At 35.5% G+C, this 18,473-nt stretch overlaps 1 protein-coding gene across 1 annotated transcript in view; it reads right to left on the bottom strand.

Annotated features, from left to right (window-relative positions):
• Window positions 1-18,473, bottom strand: part of FAM3C (FAM3 metabolism regulating signaling molecule C) — a 46,476-nt gene that overhangs the window by 9,458 nt on the left and 18,545 nt on the right. The window contains exons 4-7 of the mRNA XM_060108156.1: window positions 13,427-13,456; window positions 12,532-12,655; window positions 2,107-2,165; window positions 948-998 (exon numbers count right to left, since the gene is read on the bottom strand). Of these exons, the coding sequence (XP_059964139.1) occupies window positions 948-998; window positions 2,107-2,165; window positions 12,532-12,655; window positions 13,427-13,456 (264 nt within the window). The remainder of the gene's footprint in view (window positions 1-947; window positions 999-2,106; window positions 2,166-12,531; window positions 12,656-13,426; window positions 13,457-18,473) is intronic.

The raw sequence follows: 18,473 nt of genomic DNA on the forward strand, positions 1-18,473 counted from the left end.
AGAGTTTTATAAGAGTTTTCCCATGCAATAAATTTTGGTAGAACCAATTACGCTTTTAGAATCTAAAATTGATGGTACATTTTAAGTTTACACAGTTTTGACAGCTATGCAAAGTTCTTCTGATCTCATTTTAAAAAATAAATAATACATGCATTATTTCATTACAAGCTGAAGAAATATTAGAAAAGCTGAATGGTCTGAAAACAAGATAAATGTCAGGAAGCCTAACAACTGTTGGCTTCCAGGGAATATACAAAGCGGATGAGGATGGGGAGGTGCAAGGGAGAGCCTCAACTTAGAAAAGAATCAAAAGATAAATCAGTGCTGGCCTTCCTTCTTTCAGGCACATTCTTCTTCGAGGTGCCAGTTCCTTCCCTCTGCATGCTGGTGACTAACTTCCACCTGCTCCTTGAGGAACTTCCAAATTAGGAAGATTATCTGTGGATTGTTCTTAGTCCAGTAAACTAGAAAGGAAATTCCATTCCTTCTCTCAAATATTCATCTACTTGAATAATAATCCTGGTTATAAACTTAGTTTTGAGACTGAAAAATCATATGAAAAGAAATCAATTCAGTCAGCTAAGAATGCTTACACTGGTCATGTCCTTCTTCAAATTACTTATTCTTTTTTTTTAGAAATTTCAGGCAGAAACCTAAAAGAGCCCAAAGCTTTGAATTAGTTGTCCTGCAAAAAGTAGGACTCAGATTTTTAAAAATCTCAACTGTGATATTATTGCTCTTAATTACACATCACCAACAATTTTTATAAAAAGCCAAGTGTATGCAGTATGACTGATCACTTAAATACAGCTAGACATTCAGTGAAAAGAAAGAGTAATAAAATGAACTAACACAAAATTAGTACCATTATTTTCTCATTAATGGGCTACATTATATTGATGTGATTCAGTGCCAGCAACAGAACACTTATATGTATTCATACTTACTTCCTCCCCACATGTCAAAATATCTGGTGTCTATTAGATCTCCTGTTTTTCCTGAAAGAGATTGAATTCATAGCAAATTATGCAACTGAAATATACTCTACACTATATAAGACATGATCTTATCCAATGATTGATGTGAATTCATTAGCAGAGGATGAATTATTATGACAAATACTTAAAAGTTGAACTGTATGCATCTGAAAATTTTTTCTAAAAGGGTATTTTTTGAATAGGACTTTCTCACTGATCTTGTACGCTGAAGAGTAGCAAAGAGAAATTCACTATTGACTGTAGACCATTCGAAGTTAGATATTTTTCATCCATATGTGTTACCATCTTCCGTTATTTGAAAATTACCCCAAAATACATAAACCTTAAACCAAAAAATGAATCCATGCTATTTTCTATCATCAAAGCCACCTTTCAAAAAATTATATTTAATTCCCTTTGAAATTTTTTTTTGCTATCAATTAAATAGACAAATACGTATAGAACATTTTATACCTAAGAAAATGAAGAAAGTAGAAACACAAAAATATATCTCTTGTGAAAGAAGTAAACAATATTTATCTACACTGTGAACTGGAGAAGGTGGCTGTGGTTTATAATCACCCTATACAGATTTACAAGGGTGACTGTCCCAGAAAGAGAAGACGAGTATGCAGTTGAGTCTCACTTCATGGGTTCATATTTTCAGATGTGATTTTGCAAGAACACTCGAGATGTTCAGGATTCAGTGTGGACAATACTGAAAAATTACAATCGACTCCTACTCTTCACTCAGCCCCACACCCCATCCAATAGTCCACCACGCTCTGTCATTCTATAAACCCTCATTCACGTCCATCTATATTATGTTAGGATTCCAAAATCTGCAGCAAGGATTCATCAATTTAATGTTAGATTGGTTGTATCCTGACAATCTCATGGGACGTTCTCTACTCACTGGACAGCAAGCTGGATGCTTCCAAGAAAGCATGCTATAAATACTGAGATGTAGAGTCTCGACCTACAGTTGGTGTTTTGGGAGGGTGTGGGGAGGGCTTTAATGTCAAGCCTGGCTCTTTCTCCCCTGATCTCTTGATATTAGAGTGCATTTTACTTTGGGACATATGAATATCCACTGAGTACATTCATAAGCTAAAATAATTATTCTTACCATTTACCAGGGCAACATTGATCCCTCTTCCAACATTATTCTTAACACCACTCATTAAACTGAAGGGGGAAAGTCAAGACAAATTTAGAATTAGATACTGAACATAAACATACATTAAAGAAATAAAGCCATCCATGACAAAAAAGTTGGGGATGTTATATATAGGTACAATTGTTTAGTACTGCAGTGGAGACTGAAAGGTCTCTACCAAGTCAGAGAAGACAGTCTAGCATTGAATAATTTTAAAGCAATGTTCTTAAATAAGATTTCATGAATAGAAATACGTATTACAAAGTATTGGTGCTGAAACACTAGACTATTTCTTGCTGCTCTGTGTGTCAGGTTATGAAATACCATTTTAGAAAATCCTTCAAACATGTGGACATTATGCACATAGTCTGCACCATCCTCAAGGGAACAAACAAGGGTAACCTCTTTTCTACTTTCTATAATATCAATGTGACATGAAACAGAAGCGAGATGCTACTAAAATTTTTTATAATCTGAGAGCAAGAAGAATTTAACTTAATTGTGAACACTCTCTTAGTGATTACCAAGGCAAAATTTCTCAATACCCAGAAGAAGGAATATTGTATTCATATAATTACTGCATCTAACCACAAGACTTGTAATGTCATTCTGCGGTAATCAACCACTAGCAGCTCACAGACCATGACATAAAGATAATAAATACTGTGAAACAGAAGGTACGAATAAAACATTTGCTTGTTGAATTAGAATTATTAAACTAAAATTGTAGGTACCTTTTATTCTAAAAATTCACAGTGACGTGCTGTTCAATGACTAACAATCATGGCGGTTGGTTTGAGGTTGGTGGAGAGGGGGGAGTTGCATATGTGTGAACACACACAACTGTATTCGTATATGATACCATCTATCTATCATCCATCAACAGACATTTAGATTGTTCTATCTCTTACCTATTGTGAATAATTACATTCCTAACCAATGACGTAAGCTTATTATAAATTTTACTGACAGAAAGGATCTGTAGCACACATTTTACAAACAATAAAATATATACTTTATTATAAATTTCACTTAGCCATTGATTCTCACAGAATGTGTTAGGCGATTTTCGTAGAACTCATCTGTGCTTAACCTATGGTTGCAAGTGATGAATGAGTAAAATTCTAATACAAAAGTTGGATGCTATTTCATTTAAAGAGTAAGACAAAGTAAGAGAAAGCTGAAACAGTGAGCAATGAAGACATATGTTGGAACTTCCCTCATCTGTCAATGATTTGTGTGATGTTTTTGTTGAATCATGTAATAAGTTTTCAGATACGAGAAGACAATTTTCTCAAAAAAAAAAGAATAAAATGGCAGGCTTAAGCCCTAACATGTCAATAATTATAATAAATATAAATAGTTCAAACCTATCAAATGAAAAGAGAAATTGGCACAGTGGACTAAAAGAAGACCCAACTACACGCTGTCTACAAGAAACAAGTAGAAACAACCCAGAAGTCCACAAACTAATGAATGGATAAAATGTGACATATCTGTACAATCGAATAGTATTCAGCCATAAAAAGGAATGAAGTACTGATACATGCTATAACGTGGATGAACCTTGAAAACACTATTCTAAGTGAAGAAGCTGATCACACAAAACATCTACATATTATATAATACTATCTATATAGCATTTCTAAAATAGGTGAATCTATAGAGACAGAAAGTAAACCTGGTGGTTACTTAGGGCTGGTCGGAGGGGAGGGGAGACAGAGTAGAATGGGATGGGAATGGAACAGGAGGGCAATAGCTAAAGGACACAGCATTTCTTTCTGAGGTATGATAGTGTTCTAGAACTGACTGTGGTGATGGGTGCACACATCTTTGAATACACTAAAAACCACTGGCTGTATACTTTAAATGAATGTATTGTATGGTATATGAGCTGTATCTCAATAAAGCTATTTAAACAAAAGAAAGCAGGAGTGGCTATATTAACATCAATTAAAATACCAAGCAATCAAGATACAAAATATGTGAAGCAAACTCAGACAGAACTGACAGGAGAAACAGACAAATCTACAATTACAGTTGGACATGTCAATACCCTTCTCAACAGTTGATAGACAGAAAATTACAAAGGGTACAGAAGAACTCAACAGCAGCATTAACCAACAGGGTCTAATTGACATTGAAAGAACATTCTACCCAACAACAGCAAAATACACACTCTTTTCAAGTACCCATGGAGCATATACTATGATAGACCATATCATGGGCCATAAAGTAAACCTCAACAAATTTAAAAGAACTGAACTCATACCAAATGTGTCTCCGACCACAATGAAATCAAAATCAAAGATAACAGGAAAATCACCAAACACTTGGAAACTAAGCAATGTATGTCTAAATAATCTATGGGTCAAAGAAGCCTGAAGTGAAATTAAAAAACACATTGAAAACACAGCTTATTAAAATTTGTGAGGCATAGCTAAAAGAGTACTGAGATTGAGGAATTTATAGCACTAAGTGCTCACATTTAAAAAGAAAGTTTCAAATTAATAACCTAAGCTCTCATCTCACAAAACTAAAAAGAAACCTAAAGCAAGCAGAAGGAAAGAAATTAAAGAGGAGAAATCAAGGGAATTGAAAAGAGAAAAACAGAGAAAAATCAATGAAACAGAAAGCTGGTTCTTTGAAAAGGTCAATAAAATTAACAAACCTTTAATAAGACTGACAGAGAAAAAAAAGATATAAATCACCAATATCAAGAATGAAATGGGGGACTTCCCTGGTGGCGCAGTGGTTAAGAATCCTCCTGCCAATGCAGGGAACACAGGTTCGATCCCTGGTTCAGGAAGATCCCACATGCCGTGGAGCAACTAAGCCCGTGTGCCACAACTACTGAGGCCGCGCACCACAACTACTGAAACCCATGCACCCTAGGGCCTGCACACCGCAACTGAACCCACATGCTGCAACCACTGAAACCCACGCGCTCCAAGGCCCGTGCTCCGCAACAGGAGAAGCCACCACAAGGAGAAGGCCATGCACCACAATGGAGTAGCCCTCACTTGCCGCAACTAGAGAAAGCCCGTGTGCAGCAACAAAGACCCAACGCAGCCAAAAATAAATTTTTTAAAAAAAGAATGAAATGGGATGTCCCTATAGACCCTGCAGATAGCAAAAGGATAATAAAGGAATATTATGAACAACTCTACACATGTAAATTTGACAACTTAGATGAACTGGACCAATTCCTGAGCTAGTATAAACTAACACAACTCATCCATTATGAAATAGGTCATTTAAATAGTCCTATAACTATGAACAATATTGAATTTGTTTATAAACTCCCCCCACCCCCAAAATCTCCAAAGCCCAGAGAGTTTCAGTGGAGACGTCTACCAAATGTTTTTAAAAAAAGAATTAACACCAATTCTACACAAACTCTTTCCAAAAACACAAGTGAAGGGTATACTTCTCAATTTATTCTACAAAGCCAGTATTACAATGATACCAAAACCTACAAGAAAACAACAAACCAATAAGCCCCATTAAAATATAGGCAAAAATCCTTAACAAAACATTTGTAAATGGAATTCAGCACTATATTTTTAAAAAATTATCATAAGCCATGACTAAGTCAGGTTTAGTCTAAGGATGAAAGGTTAATTATTTGAACAGTTAATGTAATCCACTATATATTAACAGGCTTAAGAAAAATCACATGATCATCTCAATGCAGAAAATGCATCTGACAAAATTCAACACCCTTTCATGATAAAAAGTCTCAGAAAAGTAGTAATAGAGGGGAACTTCCTCACACTGATTAAAGAAAAAAAAAAGAAATTTACAAAAAAACTACTGCTTAACATCATACTCAATGGTGAAAGGCTGAAAGCTTTTCCTCTAAAATTGGGAACAAGTCCAGGATGGCTGCTCTCACCACTACTACCCAACACAGTATTGCAAGTCCTAGTCGACTTCCAAGAAAAGGAAATAAAGGCATACAGATTGGAAAGGAAGAAAATAAAGCTGTCCCTATTTGCAGATGGCATGTTTGTCATCTGCATGTTTGGATAATCCCAAGGAAGCTACAAAAACAAAAACAAAAAAACCTCTTGGAAGTAATAATTCAGCAACATTACAAGATCAACATATAAAAATCAATTGGGTGTCAATATACTAACGAACACAAGGAAGCTGAAATTAAAAACACAATGTCATCTATGATTGCTCAATAAAAGGAGGGATGCTTAGGTATAAACCTAATAAAGCATGTGTAGGACCTTATGCTGAAAACCACAAAATGGTGATGAAAGACATGAAAGAAGATATAAATAAATGAAACATGTCATACTCATGGACTGAAAGATTCAACATTGTAAAGATGGTCAATTCTCCATAAATTAACATATAGGTTTAACAAAATTCCTAACAAAATCCCTGCAAGGTTTTTTGTAGATAGAGGCAAGATTATTCTAAAATGTCATATACAAAGGCAAAGAAACTAAAGTAGCTAAAAACAATTTTGGAAAAAAAAAAAAAGAGAGTAAAGTTGGAGGCATCATTCTACCTCATTTCAAGACTTATTCCATAACTAGTATAATCAACAGCATGTGGTATTGGTGGAGGAATAGAGATACAGGTCAATGGAATAAAGAGAAAACAAGAAGTGGACCAGTGGAACCAAGAAATGTACTAGTGGAAGTATGGCCAACTTATTTTTTAGCAAAGGAGGAAAAGCAAGTCAATGGAGAAAGGATAGTCATTTCAACAAACTGTAATGAAGCAAGTGGATATCCACAGGCCAAAAAACTGACGCTTAATCTGAATCTCATACTTCATTCAAAACTTAATGTAGAATGGATCACAGATTCATATGTAAAACATAAAGCTATAAAAATTTTAGAAGATAATGTAGAGAAAAATCTTTGAAACCTAGGGCTTGTTGAAAAGTTCTTAGGCATAACATCAATCCATAAACAAACAATAAAGCATAACCCATAAAAGAAAAACATCGATAAATTGGACTTTATCAAAATTAATAACTTTGGTTCTGCAAAAGACCCTAGTAAGTGGAATGAAAAAACAAGCTACAGACTGGGAGAAAACAGTTACAAACCACATATCTGACAATAGGATGCATATCTAGAATATATTAAAAGAACTCAAAACTCAGCAGTAAAAACCCAAACAATCCAATTAGAAAATGGACAAGAGACATGAATAGATATTTCACTGAAGAGAATATACAGGTGGGAAAAAAACACATTAAAAGATGTTCAACATCACTAGACATAAGGGACAGATAATTGAGATACCACTACACACCTATTAGAACTAAAATAAAAAATAGTGACAATACCAAATGCAGGTAAATGTACAGAGAAACTGGATCTCTCATGCACTGCTGGTAGGAATGTAATATGGAGCAGCCACTCTAGACAATGTTTGGCAGTTTCTTACAAAATTAAACATTACACTTACCACACAACCCGGAGCTTCTGGGCACTCTATTACAGAGAAATAAAGATGCATTCGAAATTCAAAAATCTCTATATGACTGTTCATAGCAGCTTTATCAATAACAGCCCAAATTAGAAGCACCGAAATTGTCTGGTTGAGGACAACAGGTGATGGATAAACTGTGGTATATCCATACCACAGAATATTAGTCAGCAATAAAATAGGAGCAAATTATTAATACGAACCAGTATTTCAAAAGCATTGTCCTGAGGAAAAAAAACCCAATCTCAAATGGTTACATATTGTATGATTCTGTTTATATAACATTCTCAAAACATCAAAATGATAGAAATGATAAAAAGATTAGTGGTTTCCAGGGGTCAGTGATGGTGGAGGTGACTATTAGAGGGTGTTATGAAAGAGATCTTTGTGGTGATGGAATAATTCTGTATCTTAATTGCTGTACTGGTTACATGAGTCTACACATGATAAAATGACATAGAACTAAACACACACATTATACTAACTGATAATTTCTGTTCTGATATTATACTATAATTATTGATACATAAGATATAACCACATGGAAAAATGCGTGAAGAGCACATGAGACCTCTCTGTACTATCTTTGCAACGGCCTGAGATTTCTGTAATTTTTGCAAAACTAAAAAGTTAAAAAAAAAAACTCTACTCCAAGATCCATTAAAAAAGGAAAAGCATAAAAATTTGATTTGTAAAAGCTTAGTAACATTTAACTATTTACCCATACTCGTCGCATATCTGTCTTCAAAATTTCACTTGTTCTCTAAAACTTAAATGTAGTTAATAAAACACAGACCTTTTTTATGTGTGTGCAAGACCAGTTGTGAAAGGTGGGCCATAAGAGAACCAAACAAGTCTGCTGCATAAGAGAGAAGTTCCAAAATGCATTTGTTCTGCTCCTTTCAGTAATGTGTTGTAGCCATCACTGATATGAAGAAGCCACAGCTATGACTAACCTGTTAGAGTAATAATTAAGTGTCACGGCGTCTTCTCCAAGAGAGATCATTTGTAGTTGTGTGGCTGTGTCTATCACAGAGCAGAGAAATAAAGGCAAGAAAGCAGCACTATGACATAGGCTTCCCACAAGAGGGCAGTAGCTTATCAAGTTTTAAAAACTAAATTCTATCAGGGGAAACCTACAGCGAGCAAAGGACAAACCACTAAAGATTTTAAATGTATAAAAGGTTAGTCACTCTTACTAACACAAGTTGAAATATTTTCTTTTATCCTTTACCAATATGAAGGTCGCCCCACCACCGCTCCACACCTGCAGGCAAATAGCTTAAAACAATGATTATACAACCTATAGATAGATTCTACAACTTTGAATAGAGTTTTGTTTCAAATACCTCCAACGTGTTCTAGCTATTATGTCTTAAAATGATTCGTTTAGAGAAGGGTTTAACAAACTACAGCCCATGGGTCAAAAGTAGCCAGCTGGCTGGCTGGCTCTTTTGTTTTACCACTCATGGCCTTAGAATGGTTTTTACTTTTTTAAAATGGTTATATTTTAAATGACTATGTAAGTACCTACATAGTATCCTTGATTTTACCTTCTGGACCTCACAGCCCAAAACACTATCTTGCCTCTCAATGTGAAAAAAAAAAATCCCTCAAAATAGTCTGCCATATAATTTCTGTACCAAACATTAAGATTATAATAAAAGGTGAAGTATTATTCCTAATGTCAACTTCATATAAACTGAAATCATACGAGTAAATGCCTGAAATAAAAGCTGTATCTTGAATATTAGTAAACTCTATGGGTTCTCTAATACAAAAGAAAAAGAGCTACAATTCCTGTATTGTGTGACACCTAATATTTATACCCAGGATTTTCTATCTCTAACTAATGAGAAGTTTGAAATCCATCTTATTCTCCATGATATATCTTGACTGCATCCACTTGTCCTTAAAACCATGACCATGACCCTATCTTACCATCTTTTATCTGTACTGGGGTTTCTAAATCTCAGTCTATGATGATATTATGGACTTGATAATTCGTGTGGAAGGGCCATCCTGTGCACCGTAGGAGGTCTAAGAGCATCCCTGGCCTCTATAAACAGCACCTCCACAGCTCTGATGTCCCCAAATGTTTGCAGACCTCAACAAGTGTCCCCTGGGGAGAAAATCACCTCCACTGAGAAGCAATGATCTGGACTAGTAGTCTCCAAAATGAGCTTGCATATGCTCAGAGCATGTGTAGGAAAATATTAAAATTTCTACTTACGTATTTTTAGTATTCACTTACATATTTCAGTGGGTACACAGGCAAAAAAAAGTCTCTTGCCAAATGTGTGTGTGGGGGGGAGTGGAACTGAAGAGCTATGGCAGCCATGGTAATCGCCCTCCAATTGCTCTCTTTACTTCTCCAATCATTTTACCCAGCAATCAGATCATTTTCTTCAATGTAAATGAAGTGATGACATGCCAGAGTTTGAAAACCTTCAGCAACCTCTCAGCACACTCAGAAAAAGACCTCATCTCTTTCCCTGCATGGCCTGTAAGTTCCACTCGCCTAGCCCTTACTTCTCTCCAGCTCTGTCCCATCTTAGGGCCTTCAAGCATGCTCTTCTTTCTGTCTAGAATGGTCTTCCCCCACTCTTCACCTGGCTGTCTTCCTTCTTATCCTTTAGTTCTCAGACTAAACATCACTGTCTTAGAAAAATTATTCCTTGACCCACTCAATCTAAAGTTGGACACCCCAACCTCACCTCACTTGCCCCCGTAAGTATTCTTCACACCTTGCTGCTCTGTGCAGCGTGTGCCACTATTTCTAGTTATTTATTTGCATTTACTTCTTAAATATCCATCTCTCTACTAGACTGTATGCTCCATGGAAGCAGGGACTGTGCTCAGCAAATATCTGTTGAATAAGTGAATGGAATGAATGACGCTAAGAAAACTTAGACTCTTTCTTTAACATTTTTTGTTGGAAAAACTTTCTAGAAACATGCTATTTAATGTCTCAAATTACCCACTGGCTACAAATGAATATGCCATGTATCAATCCACTTTTTTTTTTCTTTTTCTTTTTTTTTTTTTTTTTGGCTACGCAGCATGCGGGATCTTAATTTCCCGACCAGAGATCAAACCTGCACCCCCTGCCAGTGGAAGCGCGGCATCCTAACCATTGGACCACCAGGGAATTCCCTGGAAAAACTTTCAATACAGAAATAGACTATACTGGAAAAGGTACTAGACTGTGAATTGTCCCTATTTCTCCACTAGGCATCCCTAGCCAATTATTCAGTCCTTCTTCAAGGACTAGATTTCAGGGCCTGAGGCAAAACTGTAAAATCCCATCAATTATTTAGCCTCTCATGGGAATGGCAGAATGATTCCTGAAAAGAGGATGGATAGGTAGCCTGTCTCAATTTTACGGTTAAACGAATTGAAATACAAATTCTACATGACATGCCCACTATGCTAGAACCAAATTCTCTGAGCCCGTACTTATTTTACCAGACTCCACTGCCTACATACGTATGCTTCTCTCTTCTTTTTAACCTGTTCTAATCTGTGAATAGAGAACCTGCTGGTCTTCATTAGAGTTTGATCTCTTCTTCTTTGCATTAAAACTTTCATGCTTCAAGGGGGCAGAGGTGTCTAAAGACAATCTACCATGGGCTGGGCATTCTAAGAAAACTTCTGCTTATTATTCAGAATCAAATTTCCGGCCCCTTTAGCCAAACAAGGTGAAAATGGTGAATGGGAACATTCTAAGGTAATGTGAAGGATATTATTTAATGCAAAATTTACTAACTTCTAAAATCCAAGTGCTTTTTAATTCAATTCAGTAAAGCAAGACTATTATGAGACATCAGAGGACAATGGATTATCATCAGCATGAGGAAAAAGGAAATGAGTAGGGATCTTAAAGATCACCTAGCTCAAGTCTTTAATTTATAAGAAAAGTGTTATTTTAAGAGGCTAAATAACCTATGCATGGTTAACTGAAAAGGGGGTTAGTATAAAAATGTTAGCACATCTATATTAAAAAGAAAAGACACACAAAATGCTGGGAAAAACTGCCTCGTTTCCTTCTATCTGTAAAATTACCTCACTCTTTATTCTACGTATTAATGGTACATATATTATTTTATGTGAAGCTTAAATAAGCTCACATATCTAATTTTTCAGGCAAGACCAGATTAAGAGCAACCAACTAAAAGTAAGGTTTGCAACGTCACAGGCAGGAACTTCACAATCAAGTGACAATGGACACTGGAGTAGGAGGCTGAAAAAAACCTAAAAAGTATACTTTGTAGAGCATCTCAGTAAAGGAAACCATTCAGTTTAGTGGCAAGAAGTTCTGGGCCACAACGGACTTGAGGTTATTGCTGGGTTATTTCATACTTCAACAAGCAGCATTCAAACATTTAAGATGAAAGTTGTTGGTTTGTAAGATAAAGTGTTCATTATCTAGGGCAGTGCTGTCTATTTGACAAAAACGGTCCTATTTGGACTTCTTTGCAGCGATGGAAATGCTCTCTGTCTGTGCTGTTCAGTTGGGTAGGCACAAGCTGTCCGTGACTATTAGCACTTGAAATGTGGCTGGTGTGACTGAGGAACTGAACTTTTAATTAATTTAAATGAATTAACTTTTCCCCTATTACTTAAGAATCAAAATTAAATAGCCACCTGTGTCTATGACTACCAGCTGGGATCTAGAGAATTCACTCAGAGGAAATCTCTCATCTTTACACGAAGCTGAATAAATGCTATGTTCTTATGTCACTCTTAATATGGAATGTAAGAACTTTAAGACTCCTTAAATGAGTGGGGAAAAATTGTATAATGGAAATGGAAATCGCTTTTCTTTAGTAAAAGCATGCCCAATACATTTTCAGAGGATCCATTAAACTCAGGTTCAATTTGCTAAAATTTAATAGCACACGTTATACTTCCAAATTGATAAATACTTACACATTGTCTTCCAGGCAGATTTTGGGTCCTACCACATTAGCTGCTCCACTTGCCATTTTAAAAGCAAAATGCTTCTCAGGGCAAGCTTTTGAGATCCCACATTTATATCTGGGAGGTTTTGTAGCTTTGGAGATAAAAAAAAATTATTTTAAGAAAACAGTGTTAACAGACTCTGTATTTAGTTTGTTTCATATCTCAAACCACAAAGGGCATTATGCAAAACACCAAGATATACATATCTTAAACTACACGCTAGGTTTTTTTTTTCCTGAGAGTTTCAAAGAACTTCAAAACAAAACAAAATGGAACCTCCTAGGAAACAAGCTAACAATTAACATAAATGGAACAAGTAACATGATCTTCATGAGGATAAATATATTTTATCTAATTATTTTTAAGCTTATTTAAAAAAAAAACAAGATGGGGGAGGTCTGGAATTGTTACTTTGCATTTCCAGTCCATATATGCAAAATAAATGGACAGTAAAAAGCCTGATGCATCACTGAATATCTGCTCACATACTAGTTCTAACTAGGAATTCTTTTTTTTTAACATCTTTATTGGAGTATAATTGCTTTATAATGGTGTGTTAGTTTCTGCTTTATAACAAAGTGAATCAGCTATACATATACATATATCCCCTAACTAGGAATTCTTTTACACACTTTTTGTACTTATAATACTGAAGCTAAAAAACACTAATGGAACAAAATATCCATTATAAATAAACACCCAAAATATTGAGCTGTCCAATCAAATAGCTTCCTTAAAACTTAATAATTTCTAAAATCAGTTTTGTTCACATTGAACTATATCCATTGTTTGAATATAGGTTCTCATATGCCTAAGAGAAAAAGAATAAACCATCTGCAAAATAGTGAGATGAAATACTTACAACGTGCAACTGTGTCCAATGCTGACCTTGCTAAGGAAAAAAAAAGTTATCTTCGTTAGAAAGAATAAAGCTATTGGCAAGTATCACTTTTAAACATGTGTGGAGCTAACAGGCCTATAAAAATGTGTTTGAATTATTGCTTAGTATACAATACATAAAACACGAATATCACTTTAGAGAGAAAGTGAGAAAGTAGCTTTAGGCTACATAATTCACTACAATTATGTAGAGGAATTATGGAGGGTATTATTTTATTATTGATAGAGCACTTTGTTTTTCCCTTTACATTTTATGTTTAGTTTTAGTTATTATAAATTTAAATCCCAATCAGAAAGTTACTCTACAAGCTTAACGTGTTTAAATTCATTTTTTATTTTTTTCCAGCTTTCTCGAGATATAGTTGACGCATAAAATTGTGTAAGTTTAGGTGCACAACACTTTGATATGATACATTTATAAACTGCAAAATGATTACCATGATACCGGTACATATAGTGGTATAATACTACACCCCAATAATAGTAGCTAGCACCTCTATCCCATTACGTATTTACCACTTCCTTTTTGTGGTGAGAACATTTAAAGATCTACTCTTTTAGCAACATTCAAGTATATGACAGTATTATTAGCTTATAATCACCATGTTGTACATTCAATCCCCAAACTTGTTAATCTTATAACTGGGAGTTTGTACCCTTTGAGCAATGTCTCCTTATTAACTCCGCCCCCTCCCAACACCTGGTAACCAGCATTCTTTTCTGTTTCTCTGAGTTTGTTCTTTTTAGATTCCATATATAAGTGATATCATACAGTATTTCAAACTTCCCTTTAAATGAGTTTAAATATATACTTGGTGACTATTAGGGTGTTTAAAAGTTGTTGCTGCTGTATGGTGTAGTGTACATATGCATATAAAGTCCTATCTATCTCAGAGGTTAGGCTAAGAGATTTGGGGAGTGGGAAGCACACAGGAGAGATAGTGGTGGTAGGAAGCTTTAATTTCCCTAAAATAGAAATGTATTAGGTATAATAATAATAAAAAAAAGATCATTACTAAGAGTTTTATCATTTATCACTTCAAGGAAGCCAGCATTTTCTGATCAAATCTTAACCCGAATGCAGTAGATGTCAACCTGGACATCTACACTTAGAGTTTTTTAAAAGCACAAACATCTGGTCCCAGCCCAGGAGATTACAATTCAGATCGTCAATAGTATTGTGGATAGCCATTTCCTGGTTTAGCTAATAAGCATGCAGTGTCATAAATGTTTGCCAGCTGTTTGACTATAAATAGTCACTTAGTTTTTAGTTCTGTACTATTTTAGATGACTGCGAATCTCCTGTAAAACCAGTACTGAAACTGGAGAACAGAAGGTTAAAGCTGAAAATAATATGTAAATGTTTAAAAACAGGGAAACGACTAAGTAAATGAAGGTCAATAACTCTACAGAACACTAAGAATATTATGCACCGTTGAAGTCATAAATGCAATGCAGTCACATGGGAAAAGTTTAATGCATGGAATAGAGCAAAAAACAAACTTTATCTGTGAGTACTAAATATATTCATGGATAAGGACAAAGACTTGAAGGAAACAAAAAATGATCAATTAGTAAATTAGGGTGCTGAGGCTCATTCTTTTAATTTCCTTAATTATATCATTTTTCCTTAATTATGTCACAAAAGGGAAAAATAATTCTAGAGACCATTCGGTCCAATGCTCTCACTTTTGTAAATGAGAAAATGAAAGCCAGAGAGTGACTAGCAACCAGTGATTAGCAGCATGTAGACTATTAAGTCTTGAGACTTCCCTGGTGGCACAGTGGTTAAGAATCCGCCTGCCAATGCAGGGGACACGGGTTCGAGCCCTGGTCCAGGAAGATCCCACATGCCACGAGCAACTAAGCCCGTGCGCTACAACTACTGAAGCCTGCGTGTCTAGAGCCCATGCTCCACAACAAGAGAAGCCACCACAATGAGGAGCCCGCGCACCGCAATGAAGAGTAGCCCCCGCTTTCCACAACTAGAGAAAGCCCGCGTGCGCCCAGCAATGAAGACCCAATGCAGCCAAAAATAAATGAGTTAATTAATTAATTTAAAAAAAAAAGAAAGTCTCAATTTCACTTAGACCTAAATACACATGTATCATCAGGCTCAGATGTTAAGATGCTTACGGAGAAACGTTCAAATCAGGAATGCTGGCATACCGAACTTATGATAGCCAGATACGGGGAAGACAGTGGGATCAAAACAGGGGTAATATAAGAGCTCATTCACATATGTGGGGCACTCTACCAAGTACTTTTGCATGTATCACTGATTTGCCCATCACCTCTGTTTTAAAGAGAAAGAAACTGAGAACAGATAGGTTTAGCGACTGGATTTGTTCTATGCATAATTAGTCATCGGCAGAGCCAGTTTTCAAAGCCATATCTCATTCTAGCACCCAGACTTATATTCACCCCCACCCCACGACAAAATGGGACTGTCTGAGGTCTAATGAACACAGGTATAAAAACCACTAGTCCTGCCAGGAGCAGGAAGCAGGATAGGGAGCTTTCAGAACCATCCTTCTGACTGCAGAGTGGAGAACAGACTGCAGAGGATTCAAGACTCGAGACAAGGAGTCCACAAGGACAAGGACGCTGCTAAGGTAATCCAGGTAAAAAAGGGTAGCAACCTGAACAAAAGCAGTGACTGTGGGTTTGAAAGAAGTTGACAGGCTCAGAACAACGACGGCTGTGGAACAGACCAGATGGAGGGGTGATGGAAAGGGAGGAATCAAGTTTACCACTCAGACATTTGCCTTTAGAAGCATTCATTTATCCATTTACATGAGCCAAAGAACAAAAACACTGTCTCTCACTCAAGATGTTTGTTGTCTAGTGAGGAGATGTGGTGTGGGATGGGTGCTGAGCTCTCTGTGGACCTGTTAATTTTAAGACACTTGGAGAAGACCCAGGCGGAAGTCTAGAGGCCAGCTGTAAATGAGACCTGGGATGAAGATATAAACTGGAAAACTGGCAAATGATGAGGCCAAAGGGAGGATTTAAAATGAGGAGAGGGCTGAGGAGAGAAATCTTAGAGACATTAATCATCAACTAATACTCAGAGGAAGAGTGTGGCTGAGGAAAAGGAGACAGAAGGAAAACCAGGGATGAGCTTCTAAAATGGTCAAATGGGTTTGATTGGAAAACTTAAGAGGTATTCATAAATAAATAATAAATCAATGCAGCTCAATTTAAAAAACTTTACTGGGATAAAATTTGGGGTAAATGTTTCTTAATCATCAGACTTTTGAGAAATAACATCACCTCCATTTAAGTTGTGTAAGAGTAAGGGGAGAAGATGCTCAAAGGAAAAAAAAACCTCTTGTGAAAAACTTTTCAGATTAAAACAAATTTTATCCAATATGCATCACAAGCAAAAGCCCTCTATTTAGCCTGCAGTTCTGAGAATTTTAGCACCTGGAGACCAAAAAGGTAAATTTTCATAAATAAAACGGGATGTTTTCCACATGTAGAGTATGGGCACAACACACAAACACAAAAATCCCTCCTTTTCTGCAACTTTCATTTCTCAAACTACCTTGATAGCTTTAATCCTTAATGTCTTTCAATATATTCAGCTTTTCACTTCAAGAAACGATAATAAACATTTGGTTTTATCAGTGAATGTCTTTCAACAAGTCAGGCTAAAGAAATCCAATAGAACTACTTTGTACTTTAGTTTTTAATAATGTCTCAGAAAATTTATATGTATATACTATTTCAGTGGTTTAAATCTGAAAGGTAAAAATAAATTGACTAAAGAGAATATTAAGTACTTACTGCAAAAATATTTTGGACTGTTTTCAGTACATTTACTAGCTGTTAAGTATCCATATTGAAAACTAACACTATGTTAAACCACAATCATAACTAAGACTGGTAGACTGTACCCATGCTGATGTCCTAGTGTGACACTGTATGTAGCTTTATAAGACGTTACCAATGAGAAACTGAGTAAAGGGTATGTAGGATCTCTCCATATTATCTCTTACAAGTGCACGTGAATCCACAATTATCTTAAAATAAAAAGTTGTGTTAAAAATTGTTTAAAAAAATCAGAATCTATTTTGGTTATTTCAACTACTAATTGCAGGCAAAATTTTTCATTCTTCCTTTCTAGAAATGTTTTATTTTTCTAAAACAGTACTATATAATCAACTTGAATGTAAATTTACATGAACTATCAAGTAAGTTATTATATCAACAAGTTGAAAAATGGGAAGAGTTCACCACCAAAAGAACTTAGTTAATCTCATGGGTCCCTCTAAGATACTGATTATAGAAACAATCTTAATGTCGAGTTAAACTTAAGTTAGATGCTAAACACAACTATATGTCCATCTTTGCTGAATTATTCTGAAGTAAGAATTAAAAATAACCACACAAATTAAATTTTCACCAATTCAATAGATTGGAATCCAATAAGGTTTTGTGGATACAAAACATAACTTCAGTTGTCATAACTTCAGTTATGACAACAAAATAAACCATCTGCCCTAAGAATGCCTAAATTAAATAGCTAAAACATACACAATAAAAACTTGCACATTTGTAACATTAGGAAAAATCAAAATGAAAATTAAGAAAGACGACTATCCTAGTTAAAGTAGCTCAGTGTTTGTTCATAGCTGATGACCAGTGGCTTGTCAACTAATACAGCTTTAAATGAATCCCACTTTGAAACACTCCTCCTCCCCATGTAAAAATCCTAATCCTCAATTACCTATATTCATTTTCCATTCCATCAGCATTTATTATGTACAGGACCCAGCGCTAGATGCTACGTGAGTCACTAAGATATTATTGCTCTCAACGTTCGTTCTCCAGTAAGGGAGGCCGAATACATGAAAAAGAATAAAAGAAATTCTATAATGTAAGGCAGAATAAAATCAGCCCAAATTGACATATAAGTACTATGCATTATAACGGACAGTTCAGAAAAAGGAGAAACATTCTAACAGGGAAAAGAGGGAGACTAAAATACAATTTCTCCCAAG

This window comes from Mesoplodon densirostris, chromosome 9, assembly GCF_025265405.1.
Source record: "Mesoplodon densirostris isolate mMesDen1 chromosome 9, mMesDen1 primary haplotype, whole genome shotgun sequence".
In the NCBI taxonomy this organism is placed as follows: Eukaryota; Metazoa; Chordata; class Mammalia; order Artiodactyla; family Ziphiidae; genus Mesoplodon; species Mesoplodon densirostris.